Below are 19,891 nucleotides of genomic sequence, written 5' to 3'. Positions count from 1 at the left end.
CAAACCCTTTCCCTTCTTCCTCTAGCTCTAATAAGCCTTCCCCTACTTTAGCACCCACCTTTGATCCCCCTCTCCCCTTTCTACCCAACTCTGTTCACCTCCTTTCACTCGATCTCATGGCCCAGCACCTGCAATAAATCCCTCATCAAAGGGCATGTTTCCCCTACAAGAAGTAGCAGGACAAGAAGACATAGTAAAAGTTCATGTTCCCTTTTCTCTTTCTGACCTAAGCCAAATTGAAAAACAGCTCAGGTCCTTCTCAGCAGACCCAACCAAATTTACAAAAGAATTTAAATATTTACCCTAATCTTATGATTTAACTTAGCAAGATGCATATGTGATTATAACCTCCACCACAACCACAGAAGAAAAACCACAGCCCATGTTGATAAGCTTTATACAGATGATCCTACTACTCTCCACAGTATGCAAGGAACTAATACAGTTCCCAACGCAGACCCAAACTGGGACTATCAGAACCAATCTCCTAATAAAGAAAAAATGAAACATTTCATTACTTGTATTATTTAAGGAATGAGAAATGCAGGATTCAAAGCTGTTAATTACGATAAAATTTCAGAAATCACTCAAGAAAAGAAAGAAAACCAGCTTCTTTCTTAAATCGTTTAACTGAAACTATTTTAAAATATACAAATGATAATCCTTCTTCCAAAGAAGAAGAGTTTTTACCCCATACCCATTTTATCACCCAATCAGCCCCAGACATTCGAAAAAAAATTCACAAAATAGAAAAGGGTCCCCAAGCATTCCAGCAAGAACTTATGAAGGCAGCTTTTAAAGTATTTAACAGTAGACAGGAGGAAATGCCTGTTTGTACTGAGCAGGCATTTGCTTGGTTAGGGCAGTCTCAATAAGTATTTGAGGCAGAAAAACAAAAGAACAAGAAAAAGAAGCAAAAGAAAAACAAAAGAAAAGGAAAGGAAAACAAAGGAAATGGCCCAAGAAAAGGTCAGCCAGGAGAGAGATGATGCCCATTATTTACTCCCTGTCAATGCCTTAAGACAACCCAAGGTAATTCATAACAACAAAGACAAAAATTTGGGGGGCAAAAACATGCCATCCCGCTTGTGCTTTTTTTGTGGCAAAACAGGCCATAGGGCCAAAAACTGCACCCGGACACCAATCCAGCAGCCACTGCCGGATCCCTGCCCATGGTGCCACCAAACAGGCCACTGGTAAGCCAACTGTCCTAAAGCCTCTAACCGTGGGGTCAGACAACCTTCCCTACCTGAACAGGTGTCACCAGTCCCAAAACTGGATGATCTTCTCAGACTAGGCCGGGGTTCCCGCACTTCCCCAATTGTAACCATCACCTCCTTGGAACCCAGGGTAATCTTGAAGGTGGCAGGCAAGCTCATTTCTTTTGTTTTAGACATGGGTGCTACATACTCTGTCCTGCCTCAGCATTTGGGGTAACTTATTTTCTCCTCAATTTTAGTCACAGGTATTTCAGGTCAAAAATCAGTGCCTCATAAAACATTACCCTTAGTTTGCAGTTTAGAGGATCATAACTTTTCTCACAGCGTTCTAGTAATTCCTAGCTATCACACCTTTGTTAGGATGAGATATTTTAGCAAAATTTAAAACAACCCTTCAATTAAGAGAAATAAAATATGCCAATAAATTGCCTCAGGCTATCCTGCTCCTGTCCATGGTAGAAACAATCTCTTCCACTAAGGAAACAGTTTTGCCCCAATGGCTGGAAAAAGCAGATTCCTGGGTAGGGGATACCTCCACCCCTTCTGTTGCTAAACACCATGCCCCCAAGAAGCATGCCTCAATGTCCTCTTACCCCTCAGGCTCTCATGGGCCTAGAACCTATAGCTGAGAAGTTATTAACCTCCAGGTTCCTCAGAGAAGCAGCTTCTCCAGTTAATATGCCTATCTTAGCAATAAAAAAAAATTAATGGAAAAAACCTAATGAAAAAAAAAATCTAATGGAACCTACTAGTTCAGAATCTTAGGGCAATTAACCAGGACACCAAACCCATTACTCCTATAGTTTCTAATCCATATTTTACACTCTCTCAAATTCCTCCAAATACTACACACTATACAGTCTTAGACATTAAAGATGCTTTCTTTACTATTCCTCTTTACCCCAACTCTCAAGATTTGTTTGCCTCTAAGTGGACAGACCCCATTACTAGAACTTCTAACCAATTAACATGGACCGTTTTACTACAAGGCTTTAGAGACAGCCTTCAATTGTTTGGACAGGCATTAGCCTCTAATTTACCTGCCTTGAATTTGCATCCCAGTACACTAATGTAGTATGTAGATAATCTCCTGCTGTGCAGTCCCTCTGAAGCGTTATGACAGGAACACACAGTCACCCTTCTTAACTTTTTAACAACAAAAGGGATATAAAGCCTCCGAAGATAAAGGCAATTTTCTAAGCCTCAAGTCACTTACTTAGCACTTTCTTTCCCCCACTGAAAAAAACATTATCACCCAATGCAAGGAAGTAATTTTAAATGTTCCTTTACCCCAAACCAAACAAGAACTTCTTTCCTTCCTAGGTTAGCCAATTTTTTCCAAACCTGGACCCCTAATTTTGGACTCATAGCTAAAAGTTTCTATCAAGCTACTGTGGGAAACCTCCAGGACCCACTAGATGATCCCTTACCTATCAAACACTCATTCTAGTGGCTTAAAATAGCCCTCACACAGGCCTCAGCTTTAGCTCCTCCAAATCCTAGCAAGCCTTTCTCACTGTATATAGACATAGTAATAGTAGACATCAAAGATGGCTTTGCTCTTGCAATGTTAACTTATGCAAGCAGGCTGGATGCCCATGTAATTGCTTACTTCTCCAAAACTCCCCTTTCTTAGGATGGCCACTGTGTCTCAGAGTCCTAGCCTCTGCAGCACTCCTCATACAGGAAACTCTTAAGCTTGTGCCATATGCTCTCATAACCTACCCTCCCTTTTAACGCACAAGGCTATTTCTGGGCCCTCTTCCTCTAGTATTCAATCTCTAAATGTGCAACTTCTTTACAATCCCCAGGTTAAAATAACTTATTCACTTACAATTACTAATACAGCAAAATTCCTTACTCTACTAAAGCATCAAAAACCTATGCATAACTGTATGGAGGCTGTGGATCATTTTGTAAACCCATTTCCCAACACAGGAGACTACCCTCTGCCTCCTCCAGCTAATACTTGGTTTATAATTGATGGCAGTTTTTAAAGAACCCTTTAAGCAGACTAGATATGCTATAATATCTGCCCAGGAAATACCTGAGTCTGGACCTTTGCCTCCTGGTACCACTCCAGGCACCCCTACTAATATTCATACTGACTCTATATTATTCATTCACATTGAGGTATATGGAAAGAAAGAGGATACTTAAGTTCACGAAATTCTCCAATTATTAATAAAACCCTCATTCTTAAGCTCTTTGAGATAACACAAGCCCTGCCCAGGCAGCAATTATTCACTGTAAAGGTCATCAAAGCAGAAACAACCCCATCTCTATAGGCAATAGCTAAGCAGATGAGGAAGCGAAAAGACAGGCTCAGACTCTAACTTAATTTCTGGTAATGCCCACCCCAGCACCTGCTTACTCCATTTTAGAGCAGACAGACTTACACAGCCAGGCACCACCGTTAATGAAGGATGGTTTTATTTAAATAATAAAGTAATTTTGCCCCAAAAGCATGCAGAAAAAATTTTAACTAACTTGCATGACCGATTTCATATTGGGGCCAAGCCACTAACCCCTCTCTTATATCAAACCATAAGTCACCCTACCCTTCACTCGGAGCTTCAATATATCACTAAGATATGCACCATCTGCCAGCATTGCATTCCTCAGGGCAATCTCAAACCAGCCCCCTACCCTTTCCATCAAGCAAAAGGACAAATTCCTTGACAGGACTGGCAAATTGACTTAACTAACTGAAGGTCTTTATTACTTGGCAAACTCCCTCCTCCAGTCTCCTCCTATGGAAACTACCTCTCTATTTTAACTTAAATTCGAGCAACTCTTAGGGATTAAGCAAATACCAACCTGCCTCAAGCTACCCAAGGCCCCACTAATCTTCGTATATCCCCTGGAGACTATGTACATCTAAAAATCCTCCAACCAAAATCTTTAATACCCTCTTGGGCAGGACATACTTGTTTTTACTCACCACTCCAACAGTAGCTAAATTATCAGGATTAATGTTTTGGGTTCATCTCTCCAGGCTTAAGCTGACTCAACAACAAGCTGACATAGACCCCAACATCCACACCAATCCAACGAGGGACCCCAACCAGCAATATCTGTGCATACCTAATGGAACACTTAAGATCTCCAAAACAACCCTAGCATAGAATGAGTGATCTAGCTTGGCCCATCTGCTATCTAGTATTTTTTATCCTTGCATTTATCTTTGTTCTCCAAATAGCAATTTTAGCCTTGCTAGAGGAAATCCGCCTTCATTATTTCCCCAAAACTAACTTTACCCTAATTTGATGGTGGAAATATCCACAATAAACTCCTTTTCCTCTTCATACAGCTAAAGCATGAAGAGGCCCTCTAGCCTTATAAACAATTTTTAAGTAATTTTTAGCTTTATAAATAATTTTTAAGCAGTCTTTTATGTTTTAGCCTTATGAGAAACTACCACCCCCTCCCGCTTTCACATTTCTGCAAATAATCTCTGACAATCTAGGCTGGCTACCCCTTGAAGGCCCTCTCACTCTGCAAGCCATTTTAGAACTCATTACTGACCTCTGGCTTCAGGGAAATTTACAAGATTACACCCCTGAGCAAATTACCATATACTCCTTCATCCTCATCTTTCTAATAGCTGATCTCTTAATTACATAATGTCTGTTCAACATCTTATTTTTTCAGCTTACAACATTCCTACATATAATAACATGTCTATCTTCCCAACCTGAAACACCCATTGGCACCTGTTATCAAATCTTTTGCTATAGTCACGAATAAAACAAATTGTTGGATCTGTCCCAAATCTATACACTTCTCTGTCTCAGCTTTCCCTGTAAGCATAGAGATGCTGCCTACAATACCTCCCCAATTCTAAGGATTTGAAATTCCTTATGCAGATAACAACCCACCTAAAAATAAAGTCTTTGGCATAAAATTTACAATTGGGCAGAAATAAAAAATTAATTCAAAATCAGAGAAAAGCCCTGAACCAAAAAACTGACCAGAACCAAAAAGCGCAGGACCCACTGAAACAGCACCACGACTAATATTAAGCCCTATCTATGTTTTTCCCAAATGATCCCAATCCCTGAGCTATTAACTCAGGACACCTTAACAGCTCCTTCTGCAATTATACCCTAACCTTTAATTCAACTCTCATGAAATGGGTGCCAAGCACCCACAGCAGCTTCATAATATCAATGAAACCAGCTTTCTATCTTGGGGCACCAAAGTAACTCTACCAGCCAATATACGGAAGATATAATCCAATTATCTAGTGTCATGGTCAGGTGCATGTGTCAACTTGGCCAAGTGGTGGTACCTGTTTGTCTGGTTTGGCAAGTGCTGGCCTGTCTGTTGCAATGAGGACATTTCATAAAATTAGATCATGCTCACATCAGCTGCATCCACAGATGATTCCATTTGTAATCAGCCAAGGGGAGGGTCTTCTGCAACGAGTGATGCTCAATCTAATCACTGGAAGCCATTTAAGGAAGATTCAGAAGAGGCAGGCTCTCTTCCTGATTCAGCTGGCAAGCCTCTCCTATGGAGTTTGCCCAGACCCTCCATCAGAATTGTTGGCTTTACAGCCTGCCATGCGGATTTTGGACTCTGCGTTCCCATGGTCACTGAGATACTTTTATAAATTTTATATTTGCGAGTGTACCCTGTTGATTCTGTTTCTCTAAAGAACCCTAACTAATACATCTTGGTACCAGGAGTGGTTCTTAAGAAACAGAATCTTAAAAATGGGTGATTATGAATGCTTTTATATTTTGACTGGACTCAAATGCACTAAGGATTCTGATTCCCATAATCAGAATGACACTCCCAATCCATGGAGTGAGTTGGCAAAAGAGATAGTCAAAATATCACCATTCGATTCTCCTAATGCTTTGCTTGTACAAAGCCAGGCTCTGGGGGATAATGTTTTTCACACCTTTACAGAGTTTTGTAGAAATAAGAGGTATAGAGATGTAGGTTGGTTGTTGTTAGATACACTGGCTACATTAAGGGGTGAAAGGGATGGATTTAAGGCTTCAAACAAGAAGCTTAAGCACCGTCTGAAAGATTTAGACGTTTCTATGAGTATCCTGAAGGAAAATCTTATTTCTTGTAGCTGTAGACGTGAGATCTCTGAAAATCACAATCAGAATCTTATTGTTAGAGCAGCAACTATACAACATAAACTGAAATCTCAGTGTTGCATGGTATCTGCCTTTAAAGTGAGGGCTTCAATTGGAAAGGAGTGGGACCCTGAAAAATGGGATGGTGACATATGGATTGATAATGATTTCGGGGGTGACGCTGAAACCCTAGGTCATGCTGAGTCTTCTCTAGATAATCCTATAATAGTCTGCCCTGAGAACACAGCCGCCCCACCTCCAGGCTGCCTTGAGGATTAGCCCTAGAGTGATCAATCCTGTTTCACCAGATGAAACTGCAAATGAAGGTCCTGAAGCAAATGGCTTGGAAGATATTTCTAATTCTTTTCATGACCCACTCCCACCACCCCTCATTTCTTCCAGACCTATAACTAAAGTCCCAACAGGCCCCTAAAGGTGATGTACAAAGTATCACCCATGAGGAGGTATTATTATACTCCAAAAGAACTGTGTGGGTTTTCCAAGATTTATAGACAAATCAGGGGAATATGTGTGGCAACGGATGTTAAGGGTGTGGGATAATGTTGGGAGGAATATAAGGCAGATTCAGGCTGAATTTATTGATACCACTAAGCAGAGATTCTGCATTCAATGTTATAGCTTGAGGGGATAGTAAAGGTATTAACAGTTTGTTTGCATGGTTGGTTGAAACATAGATCAAAAGGTGGCCAATATTACCTGAGGTTGGAATGCCAGAACTGCCCTAGCACAAGGTAGATGAGGAGATCCAGAGGCTTACAGAGATTGGAATGTCAGGGTGGATTTATCATGCAAAGCCTGCTCTTACACCCCAGGAATGTTCGGAGGATGCACCTTTTACCAGAACAGTGAGAAATAAATTTGTGAGACTAGCACCATCATCCCTGAAGAGCTCTGTTGCACTTCTCTGTAGGTCAGATATTACTGCAGGAACTGCTGTCACTGAGCTGGAATCCTTAAACACAAAGGGGATGACAGGATCCCGAGTTGGCAGAAGCCAGGTGGCAGCACTTAATCACCAAAGACAGGGTAGATGTGGCTATTATGATACACAGCAAACTCAAAGCAGGAGTCAAAATTATATGACTCAGAGATTTGTGGCATTGGCTAGTAAATCATGGGATACCTAGAAATACAATAGAAGGGCATTCTTGTTTGAGCTGTATAAACAAAAGAGTTCTAGGTTAAGTGACCAGAAGTCTAACCTGAATCACAAAAACACAGAGTCACGGCCCTTTAATCAATTTCCAGACTTGAGAGAAGTTACCGACCCAGAGCCCCTTGAATGAAGGGGAGGCCAGGACCCTTTGGGGGAGAACCCTGTTACCCTGCCACAAATTTATACTGTTAATCTTCCTCCAAGCCTTCCCCAAGGAGACCGACGGCATTTTACCAGGGTATCTGCGCACTGGGGAAAAGGAAATGATCAGGTATTTCAGGGATTATTAGACACTGGTTCAGAAGTGACATTAATTCCAGGGGACCCAAAATGTCACTCTGGTCCACCAGTCAGAGAGGGCGCTTATGGAGGCCAGGTGATCAATGGAGTTTTAGCTCAGGTGCATCTCACAGTGGGTCCAGTGGGCCCCCAGACTCATTCTGTAGTTATTTCCCCAGTTCCAGAATGTATAATTGGTATAGACATACCGAGCAACTGGCAGAATCCCCACATTGCCTCTCTAATGCATGCAGTGAGGGCTATTATGGTTGGGAAGACCAAGTGGAAGCCACTAGAACTGCCCCTACTAAGCAAAAGAGTAAATCAGAAGCAATACTGGATTCTTGGAGGGACTGCAGCGATTACTGCCACTTTTAAAGACTTGAAGGATGCAGGGCTGGTGATTCTCACCACATCCCCATCCCACTCCCCTATTTGGCCTGTGCAGAGAACAGATGGGTCTTGGAGGATGACAGTGGATTATCATAAACTCAACCAGGTGGTAACTTCAATTGTAGCTGCTGTTCCAGATGTATCATTGCTTGAGCAAATCAATACATGTCCTGGTAATTGATATGCAGCTATTGATCTGGCAAATCCTTTTTTCTCAATAGCTATTAGTAAGAACCACCAGAAACAGTTTGCTTTCAGCTGGCAAGGTCAGCAATATACTTTTATTCTCCTACCTCAGGGGTATATCAATTCTCTGGGTATATCAACTCTCTAGCCCTGTGTCATAATCTTGTCCACAGTGACCTTGATCCTTTTTCTCTTCTATGACACATCACACAGTCCATTATATTGATGATATCATCTTGACTGGATGTAGTGAACAAAAGTAGCAACTACTCTAGACTTACTGGTAAGGCATTTGTGTGTCAGAGGATGGGAGATAAATCCCACAAAAATACAGGGGACTTCCACCTCAGTGAAACTTCTAGGTGTCCAGTGGTGTGGGGCATGTCAAGATATCCCTTCTAAGGTAAAGGATAAGTTGCTGCATTTGGTCCCTCCTTCAACCAAGAAGGAGGCACAATGGTCTCTTCTGATTTTGGCGACAACATATTCCTCATTTGGGTATGCTACTCCGTCCCATTTACCAAGTGACCAGAAAAGCTGATAATTTGGAGTGGGGACCCGAACAAGAGGAGGTCTGCGACAAGTCCAGGCTGTTGTACAAGCTGCTCTGCCACTTGGGCCATATGATCCAGCAGATCCAACGGTGCTGGAAGTGTCAGTGGCAAATAGAGATGCTGTCTGGAGCCTTTGGCAGACCCCTATATCATTAGGATTTTGGAGAAAAGTCTTACCATCTGCTGCAGATAACTACTCTCCTTTTGAGAAACAGCTTTTGGCCTGCTAGTGGGCCTTAGTAGAGACTGAGCACTTAACCATGGGCCACCAAGTTACCATGAGACTTGAGCTGCCTATCATGAGCTGGGTATTGTCTGACCCACCAAGCCATAAAGTTAGGTGTGCACAGCAGCACTCTATTGTAAAATGGAATGGTATATACAAGATAGGGCCAGAGCAATTCCTGAAGGCACAAGTAAGTTACATGAAGAAGTGGCCCAAATGCCCATGGTCTCCACTCCTGCCACATTGCCTTCTCTTTCCCAGACCAGAGCTATGGCCTCTTGAGGAGTTCCTTACAGCGAACTGGCTGAGGAAGAGAAAACTCGGGCCTAGTTTACAGATGATTCAACACAATATGCAGGTACCACCCAAAAGTGGACAGCTGTAGCACTACAACCCCTTTCTGGGGTGTCCTTGAAGGACAGTGGTGAGGGGAAATCCTCCCAGTGGGCAGAACTTTGAGCAGTGCACCTGGATGTTCATTTTCCTTGGAAGGAAAAACGGCCAGAGGTGCGTTTGTATACTGACTCATGGGCTGTTGCTAATGGTTTAGCTGGATGGCCCGGGACTTGGAAAGACCATAATTGGAAAATCAGTGACAAAGGGGTCTGGGGAAGAAGTATGTGGATAGACCTTTCTGAGTGGGCTAAAAACATGAAGATATTTGTGTCCCATGTGAATGTGCACCAGAGGGTGACTTTAGCAGAGAAAGGTTTTAATAATCAAGCGGATAAGATGGCCCATTGTATGGATACCTGTCAGCCTCTTTCCCCAGTAACTCCTGTCATTGCTCAATGGGCTCATGAACAAAGTGGTCGTGGTGGAGGTTATGCATGGGCTCAGCAACATGGACTTCCACTCACCAAGGCTGACTTGGCTACAGTCACTGCTGAGTGTCCAATCTGTCAACAACAGAGACCTACACTCAGCCCCCGATATGGCACCATTCCCCGAGGTGACCAGCCAGCTACATGGTGGCAGGTTGATTACATTGGACCACTCCCTTCATGGAAGGGGCAGCAATTTGTTCTAACTGGAATAGACACACACTCTGGATATAAGTTTGCTTTCCCTGCATGCAATGCTTCTGCCAAAACTACCATCCGTGGGCTTACAGAATGCCTTATCCATCATCATGATATTCTACATAGTATTGCTTCTGATCAAGGAACACACTTCACAGCAAATGAAGTGCGGGAATGGGCACATGCTCATGGAATTCTCTGTTCTTACCATGTTCCCTATCATCCAGAAGAAGCTGGATTGATAGAACAGTGGAATGGCCTTTTGAAAAGTCAATTATGGTGCCAACTAGGTGGAAATACCTTGAAAGGCTGGGGTAAAATTTTCCAGAAAGCTGTATATGCTCTGAATCAGCGTCCGCTGCATGGTGCTGTTTCTCCCATAGCCAGGATCCATGGGTCCAGGAACAAGGGGTGGAAATGGGAGTGGTGCCACTCACTATTACCCCTAGTGATCCACCAGGAAAATTTTTGCTTCCTGTCCCTGAGACCCTGAGCTCTGCTGTCTACAGGTTTTAGTTCCAAAACGGGGAATGCTTCCACCAGGAGAAACAACAATGATTCCATTAAGCTGGAATCTATGACTACCACCTGATCACTTTGTGCTACTCATGCCCTGGATCAACAAGCCAAGAAGGGGATTGCATTATTGTCTGGGGTGATTGACCCTATCAGGGGGAAATAGGACTGCAACTACACAATGGAGTTAAAGAAGACTTTTCTTGGAATATAGGAGATCACCTAGGGCATCGTTTAGTACTACCATGCCCTGTGATTTAAATCAATGGAAAACTACAACAACCCAATCCAGGCAGGACTACCAATGACTCTGAAACTTCAGGAATGAAGGTTTGGGTCATCCCACCAGGCAAAGAACCACGGCCAACTGAAGTGCTTGTCAAGGATTAGGTCTGTGGATTTCTGTTGCAGCAGGAATATGTTCTCAGGCATTGGGTTGGTTACAGCAGCTGCTTACTGGTGAATAAAACTAGACAAGGGGCTAAGAGCAAAATTAGTGGCCCAATTAGGGAGAGCAGGATGGCTCGTAATGGAGTAGAAAGAATGAAAGAAAGCATGAGAGAAATTTTTCTAACCAAGAAGAATCTACATTTGTTAAACTATTTTTTATTATGGCCACATTTTCTTTTAATAGTTTTAAACTTTGTTCCACTCGACCTGTATTGTTTATGTAAAAACAGATTTCATTTAATATTGCACAGGTTTCTCCTGCTACTGCAGTTAGGACATTTAGGGTTTTTCTGTTTTGTAATACCACCTCTGCTGAGCTGTTTAAAGATTGTTCTTATTCTTCTAGAGCTTCGATAGTGGCATCCTTTGATTGCTGCATCATCCGGGAAATGTTTAGGATAGAGGCTTCTAGCAGGGGGGTGCCAATAAACCAGAAAAAGCTTCAATATATAGTGTAGCCTAGTCCTGGGTTTTCTAAAATAGATTGAAGCATCCACGAATATGGCCTAAAGTTCTAGTGTTATGTGTTAGAGGTTTGTTTAGGTGATTTTCAAGAAAAGAGCCAAGATTGGGAATTTGCCCTGAGGAAGCCGTTTCAGAAGGTGTTAAAATTTGGGCTTCAGAATCTAATGTAACAATAGTATGGTTCCTGTCCAATGTTTAGGAACTTATAAGCAAGCTGTGTTTCTACATAAAAAATAGTATCCTGTACCCACCATAGAGAGAACTTAAAGAGGGGCCTTGAAGCCAGACTTGGCATGTGTTAATGGGGAGGAAAACAGACTGGGGGTTCTAGTTATATGACCTGAGAAAAGTTCATCTTCACATAGAGAGGGATAGAGTGTTTCACAAGGGTTGAATTTTAGATGGGCTGTTCCATAGCATAGCACATTGTGGTAAAGAAGTGGGAGAACATTTTTTTTTTTTGGTACACTGGAGAATGAGGCATTTGTGGGGCCTCTTGTTTTGTTACAGATTTCAGTTAGAAAAAGGCTATTGTAGTTGAGAATTTGGTTTGGACAAGATATTAGTAGAAGGCTGTTCTAGTTTGCTAGCTACCAGAATGCAGCACACCAGAGACGGATTGGCTTTTAATAAAAGGGGATTTATTTCAATAGTTCTTCAGAGGAAAGGCAGCTAACTTTCATCTGAGGTTCTGCTTATGTGGGAAGGCACAGGATGGTCTCTGCTGGCCTTCTCTCCAGGTCTCTGGGTTCCAGCAACATCCCCGGGGTGCTTTCTTTCTGCATCTCCAAAGGCCTGGGCTAAGCTGCGAGTGCTCAGATGAGGTATGCCAAGGTGCTTGGGGTGTGCTGTGTTGTGCTCTCTAATTTAAGCACCAGCCAGTTAGTCAAACATCATTCATTGCAGCAGGCATGCCTCCTAGCTGACTGCAGATGTAAATCAGCAACATGAGGTTCACGTACCATTGGCTCATATCCACAGCAATAGAACTAGGTGTCTTCACCTGGCCAAGTTGACAACTTAATCTAACTACCACAGAGGCTTTGAATGTTTGACTGATTTGAAGGGATTTTACTTAATTTTAGGGATATTTTGGTTGGTTAGGTTGAAGAGTTGGCATGAACAGGTCCCTAATCCAAATAACTAGGTATTATAAAGGCTAGGTGTATTAGTTAGGGTTCTCTAGAGAAACAATCAACAGGGAACACTCAGAAACACAAAATTTATAAAACTGTCTCACGTGACCATGGGAACGCAGAGTCCAAAATCTGCATGGCAGGCTGTGAAGCCGACAATTCCGATGGAGGGTCTGGATGAACTCGACAGGAGAGGCTTGCCACCCAAAGCAGGAAGAGAGCCTGTCTCTTCTGAATTCTCCTTAAAAAGTTTCCAGTGATTAGACTGAGCATCACTCATTGCAGAAGACCCTCCCCTTGGCTGATTACAAATGGAATCAGCTGTGGATGCAGCTGACGTGATCATGATCTAATTCTGTGAAACGTCCTCATTGCAATAGACAGGCCAGTACTTGCCCAACCAGACAAACAGGTACAACCACTTGGCCAAGTTGACACATGAAGCTGACCATGACAGTCCACTCCGTGTCAACTTGGCAGCTATATATATCTCCTTGAACCATACCTAATTTCTAAATAAAAAACATTAAAAACACCTTTTATTTCTTTCACCTAACAGTACTCAACTGTCTTGCATATAACTGGAAACACATTAACTCTCTCCAGAATAGGGTGCAAGTCCTTGGGTAATATTCATTCTTAAACTTGATATCTTACAACTTAAATAGTGTAACAGGAACAAAACAGTATCACGATCCTCATTTCTGTAACTGATCACGTAGTCGTAGTCCATATTTACCACTACTTTCTTCCACTACCCATTCCATGTTCCCTTTACCCTTGACAAGCACTTCAGTTGACTCTACCTTCAGATTATTTTAATATATGACTACTTCTCACCACTGTTACTATTCTGGTTTATATCACCAACATCTTTTCCCTAGATTATTGCAATAGTTTTCTTATTTCTCTGCTTCTACCCTTGTGTACTTCTGCTATCACCTTACCCCATTTCTATTTCATTTATCCATTCTCATCAAAGCAGCCAAAGCAATCCTATGAAAATGTAAAAAGATAATACTATCACTCCACTGCTGAAAACTCTCCAGCAGTTTTCCATTTTACTTAAGGAAAAGCCAAAATCACTAGTTCATAAGGCCCACCCTGATCTGTCCTCAATGTCCCTGATTCCCCAACTACTTTTCTTAGCTCATTTTCCACTACTCCCCAATCCTCGTCCCCACTCCAGTTATTTATTCTATTTTGGTCATACCAACCTCTTCACTTTAATAGGCACATTCCACCTTTAGGGCCTTTTGCCTGGAATACCTTCTTTCAGGTATAAAAATAGCTAGTTCTTTACTTTACGCCTTTATTGCTACCTTTTCAGGATGCCATTCCTGGGCACCCCATCTAAAACTCCAACTACCATTCCGAATCCTACCTATCATCCTGCTTTACTTCTTCTTCATATTTTCCACTATTTAGTGTACTTTAGATCTTACTTACCTTATTTATTATCTGGCCCACAATAATGTAAAAACCATGATAGCAGACAGTCTCTTTTGATCATTGTCATAACCCAATTAACTAGAAATGTGCCTGTGGCACAGACAGTGTTCAATAAATGGTGAATGGATCAGTGAATGAATCCTTAACACATGAAAAACTCTGAAAAATAAATTTGAAAATAGAACACTACTTTAGAAAAACAGGGTAATTATCTCAACAGATAATTCACAGATACAAAAATGTTTGACTTCAGTTTTAATTAAACAACTTCAAATTGAAGAAATTATTTTACAACTCTGAAGTTAACAAAGATTATTAACAATTATTATTTCCACTGTTATTATTAGTATAAGGTTATAGGCTGTCTTGAACTATTCCAATAACACTAAAAATTAATGAAACCATACAGGAGAACAGTTGGACAGATTTAGGGAGTCTTTAATAAGGGCATACACTTTGGCCCATCAATTCCACTTTTTAGGAGCCGGCCCCTGCAAAAAAAATTTTTAGAAAAGTTCTTCATAGCATGTGCTAAATAGCCGCTGATAAACGCATTGTTTATAATGGCAAGAAGTGGCAAAATGTTAAATTATCCGTCAACAGGGGTAAATGCATTAAAGGTATCCCATGAAAAACTTTAAAATAATGACATATATTTGTAATTATATAAATGTAATGATATTAATGGTGTATTGTGATGTGAGAAAAGTAGTTTATACAACAGTATGCATACTGACTGCAATTTTTGAAGCCTTTAAGCTCATACGTAATAGATGAATCATACATATCAATTCACAAAGGAAAGGGTGAAAAAATGGGAAGTAAGATCTTGACAGTGTTTATTTACATGGCTAGTAGAATTATGAATTACAAACGTTTTGTTTGAACTTTTCTGAATTTTGTGATGGGGCAAGAAGCATGAATTATTTTAGTATGCATGCAAAACAACGTAGCTAATCCTCGCAAAAAAAAAAAATTAAAAATAAATCCTAAAATAACGTGTTACTGATGTTTCATAAAAGAAAATATTTTCAATACCATACCCAACGAAACGCAGCACTGGTGTACTTTCGCACATCGACACAACCATACTCCACCAAACATACTGCTTTACTCATACTGAAACTTGAAAGGAAAAGAACACCCACCAAAAATCCACACGATCTCACGGCCACGTAAATCAGAGACGCGCGTTTGGTAAATACAGTCACACCACGCCACAGCAGGCCACACATTCACGGTCCCTCACATACCACTCCCAGGCCTCAGGGAACTACGGACTTGCGTAGTTCCCCCACGTGCCGCCACCTGGCGTTCTCCTCTTAACAACATGGCACCAGCTTCGCAGGCCCTCATTACTATCCAGCACAAAAAGTCACGGACTGAAAGCTAGCAGATTCCCCCCTCCCCCCCCCCCCCCCAAGGACTCACCACCGAGCCCGCGGACACAGATCCCGATTCCACATAACACCGCCCAAGTGGAACAACCAGTCCTGGCCAAGGGAGGGGCGCCACTGAGGTCAAGGCAGACTCTGGCTGAGAGCAAATCCCTTAGATGCTGGACAACATTTCCCAGAAGGCCCCGCGGCTCATCCGGACGGGAATGGCCTTCCTGCTTGCAAGTAGGGAAAATAAACAGCTGTAGTGTTTAAGTGCGTGCAGATCGCCGAGGAGCTCAGCTTAGTATCTTTTGTGCGCGGCACTCAGAACCTGGAAGTGCAACTCGGTGCTGAGAAGAATCTGAATGAACCCTATGCTTTCCTGCTCTGGACCACATTTCCCAAAGGCCTCGGCGGGCCAAGACTTGGGCCTAACAAAAAGTGCTTCCTCCTTGCGGTAGGCGGGATCTTCGCGGTCCCTCGAACGCCTTATCCGTGAAGAAAGCACTACTTTATAGCATTAGTTCCGTCTGAGTCTGGGTACGCTCGAGATTGGACTTCAGCGGCGTGAAGGTGAGCCAAGATTAGGGTTCCTTGGCGGAATGAACAATACCAGACCCAGCCTCAGCCTCTAGACAGCAGTAAAAAGAGGAAAGAACGACATGGTGTGACCGTGTAGGGGATTTCCCCGTGAAATTTTGGGTCGGAAATCTCTGGTGTATTGTGATGTGAGAAAAATAGTTTATACAACAGTATGCATAGTGACCGCAATTTTTGAAGCCATTAAGCACATATGTAATAGATGAATCATGCATATCTAAGACCAGCGACCTTTGCGGTCGTGGGAAATTTTGCTGCCGTTTGTGTGGCCGCGGTCGCGTTGTGTGTTTCTGTGAGATCTCTGATGCTGCGGCTTTATCGGAGACAGTATGCTAGGGTCATTTGATTCTGGACCCCATAATCACTGTGAAAATGTTGGACTTGATGTTACCTAGATCTAATTAATTAGCTTTTCTGTGTCTTAGTGCTGGGAAGTCACTGACACACTCAGCACGTCAGTTGCCCTCTCCCAGCCTTCACCTAATCCCATCCTTTTGTGTGCAAAAGCTTCAATATGTTTCATTTCACAGGCTGAGAGAGACCTTAGGTCTAGTGGAATAGCCTCACTTGCTTATACAGAAAGGAACTCTGCAAAAAAGTTGCTTGATGCGTGCTTTTTGTTCAGTGGCAGGGCCCCCCTACCCCTCGGGTGTATAAATAAATACTTAAAATTTAGACCTCAGCAAATTTTGGTTAGATCTTAGAAAGTTTGACTCAATTCATGATTTGGGGAGACTCCAACCGCCCAGAGGAGGAGAAGAGTTCTGTGGTACAGAGCAACAGATTGTTAAAAGCTGAATAAGCAAGTGCATTGGGAGAGGCTTTTTACTGATTAGTGCCGACTATGTTTCCTAATATGGTTTGTGTAGGTGGTTGCTTAGGAATAAGGAAGTTAGGTGGCAATAACTTCTAGGCTATATTTAAAGTTGGTTTTCTGGGGGATCCAGACATTTATGGGAAATAGAAACTTGCTTAGGTTTTACTGTTGTGCAGCAATAGCTTTTGCAGTACACTCAGAAATTTCTCCTACTGTTATAAATAAGTTTCTGACCATATTTCCATTTATGAGGACTCTAACCAAGGAAATAAAAGCCCAAAAAAGAGGTCCATCCAGCGTCAGGCTTGTGAATATAAATTACATCAAGTAATACAGTGTGAAGCTTTGGATTTGTTACAAATTTTGAAGGGAACTACTGAAAGTCCCAATCTACTTTTTCCTGACATTTACCAACATCTATACATTGAAATGCCCAGGTATATGGAGAGTGTGGGTCACGGTCTCAGACCCTTCCACAAATGAAAATATAACTCAAAAGTTGCACATAGAACACCAATATGGGTTTGATTATATGTTACTCTGCAATGCTTGTGGAATTGTCACAATATCCAGTATATAAAAAGGACTAAAATAAAATGTCATTTTTAAATGAAGCATTATACATAGTGGGAGTTATGAGGACAAGTAATATTGTAGTGAGAGAATCTCTAGGCCAATTATGTGCTAACACAATGAATTTGGCCATCGGGATAGGTCTTGTTAGGCACAGAGTCATTAAGGATTCCACACGAGACAGTAAATCAAAGTAAAGAAGATTTATTGGGGAAGAAGCAGAGAGAAGCCACCAACCCAGAGGTCTGTGGGATTTGGAAAGGTGGCCTCGGCCCCCCTCTTAGGGGGGCTACCTTTTAAAGAAAAAATAGCTCCAGCAAGGCTGAGCTAACAGAGAGGCTTGTTGACTTTGGGAGTGATAAATTGAGGCATCAGTGCACTATTCTTCTTCGATGTGCACCCGCAGGTATCAGGCAGAGTGAGGCACTGTTAGGGAAGAGTGTTATCAGCAAAAATAGATTATGACCGCAGTTCTAGTTGTGTGGGATATCTTCATTTGCCATCTGCAGGATGTAGCACAGCCGGGATGGGTATTTAATTCATATCCGGATTCCTGGACCTGCCAGGGAAACTGAGGGTGGGTGGGTGGGGGGATCTGTTCTGAGACCTAACAGATCTGATCTGTTTACAATGCTTGTGAGGTTAAAACAAGGCATGGGTGAAACTGGCTATAATAGCATGACCCTATAAGAAGGGGTGATTTGCTAGCTTAATTGTAAGAAAAAGTGGCATTTGGAATCCCTAAAAAATTGTTCACTGGCAGAATGACAGATCCCCTAGATCATGAAGAGATAGTGGTTTATGATGGCCAATCCAATAGTCCCTCTTTGGCAATGGCCTGGGAAAAGTGAATTATGTTATTGTCTTTCCAGGCCATGGCAAGGAGGAAGAAAGAGACAAACAAGAACAGTTTAAACATAATTCGTGGTAGCATTTTCTGAGCAAGATGGAAAAGGTGTGCAAAAGAGTTGAGGAAACAATGTAAATGTAACAATAATTCTTAGGAATAATGATAATATGATGTCTTCACTGACAGGAACATAGGATTATGGAGTCTTGTTTGGTGATCTTGGGCAGAATCTGTCTACTTTGAGACAGAAACCATCTACTTCTCATCCTGATAAATTCTAGTGGTTGGTCCCCAGTTTGGTCCAGGTCCAGTCAAGGGAAGGGGAAGACTTTTTAAGTTGTGAGATGTGAACCCAAGATTCAATGCCTTCCGGTTTGACTGAAGTATCAGAATTTAAGAGTATCTGATAAAGTTTTTCCAGCATGGTTCAAAGGCTGTTTTGCATTGATGTAGTTTCCTGTATACCCAATCGCAGGAAGTTAGGGTGTGGTGAGTCTGAAGGAGATTAGGATCTGGAAATGTATCTTTTACCTTTTGAAGATAATCTTTTGCATAAGTCATTAGAATTTACAATATTGATTTATCTCTTGCTGGGGAAACAGGAGATCAATGTTTTTAAGATGAAGGCCTATTGACATAGGTCTTGCAGTGATAATTTCATGTTGATTTTTCTCAAAAGAAGAGCTATAAGAAATAATGGAAGAACTTTAGGAAATTTTAGTTTCCTGGGTTAATTTAGACATTTTAAGTTTTAAATGCCATTTATTCTCTCTACCTTTCCAGGGGATTGAAGGTGGTAGGGACAATAATAATGGCAACTTGTTTATAGAATCTTAGTTAAAGCTTTAATGACCCACCCAGTAAAATAAGTGCCTTCATCACTAGAAATGATTGAAAGCATTCCCCAAGCAGGGAATATATTTTCTAAAAGGTTTTAGTCTTTCAACAAGGAAAGGCCCATCCAGAGAATAAACAGGCAGTCAGTAGGACGTTGTTGAAGTTCATGCTGGGTGGCAGTTGAATGAAGTCTAGTTGTAAATGCTCACAGGGGCCAATGGGTGGTGGTGTATAACCTCTAGCAAGTGGGATGGTTCCCTCCTACCCACCCGAGTTGTGCTGTTGACAAATTATGCATTCATTGTAAATGCAGGTAACAGCCTTATGAAAATTTCTCCACTAATCTTTATTTAATATTTGAGTCGTTTTGTTGGTACTATGGTGATTGTATTAGTTAGGGTTCTCGAGAGAAACAGAATCAACAGGGAACACTCGCAAATAAAAAATTCATAAAAGTGTCTCACGTGACCATGGGAATGCAGAGTCCAGAATCCGCAGAGCAGGCTGTGAAGCTGACGATTCCAGTGGAGAGTCTCAACAAACTCTACAGGAGAGGCTTGCCAGCGAAGCAGGAAGAGACTCTGTCTCTTCTGAATCTTCCTTAAAAGGCTTCCAGTGATTAAATTGAGCATCGCTCATTGCAGAAGACCCTCTCCTTTG

The 19,891-nt window shown here is 41.9% G+C and overlaps 1 protein-coding gene and 2 long non-coding RNA genes across 5 annotated transcripts in view; 1 reads left to right on the top strand and 2 right to left on the bottom strand.

Moving 5' to 3' along the window:
* Nucleotides 1-16,004, bottom strand: part of LOC143660039 (uncharacterized) — a 141,288-nt gene extending 125,284 nt beyond the window's left edge. Inside the window, exon 1 of the mRNA XM_077133385.1 lies at nt 15,607-16,004. Coding sequence (XP_076989500.1) covers nt 15,607-15,641 — 35 coding nt within the window. The 5' untranslated portion in view covers nt 15,642-16,004. The remainder of the gene's footprint in view (nt 1-15,606) is intronic.
* LOC143660095 (uncharacterized) lies at nt 5,840-15,590 on the bottom strand. 2 transcript variants are annotated; one of them, XR_013163838.1, is made up of 3 exons: nt 15,324-15,590; nt 12,828-12,964; nt 5,840-12,505 (listed from the first exon to the last, which is right to left on the bottom strand). It is a non-coding gene; the product is annotated as an uncharacterized LOC143660095 (long non-coding RNA). The 2 variants fall into 2 exon arrangements; XR_013163839.1 differs by having other exon boundaries at nt 12,828-12,961.
* The window catches only part of LOC143660102 (uncharacterized), a 54,409-nt gene continuing 50,262 nt past the window's right edge, over nt 15,745-19,891 (top strand). For both annotated transcript variants that reach the window (XR_013163848.1, XR_013163847.1), the window contains exon 1: nt 15,745-16,127. This is a non-coding gene — a long non-coding RNA (uncharacterized LOC143660102). The remainder of the gene's footprint in view (nt 16,128-19,891) is intronic.

Source organism: Tamandua tetradactyla, chromosome 16 (genome assembly GCF_023851605.1).
Source record: "Tamandua tetradactyla isolate mTamTet1 chromosome 16, mTamTet1.pri, whole genome shotgun sequence".
Classification (NCBI taxonomy): Eukaryota; Metazoa; Chordata; class Mammalia; order Pilosa; family Myrmecophagidae; genus Tamandua; species Tamandua tetradactyla.
The sequence above is the reverse complement of the archived record's forward strand: the minus strand, read 5'-3'. Positions and strand labels throughout refer to the sequence as shown.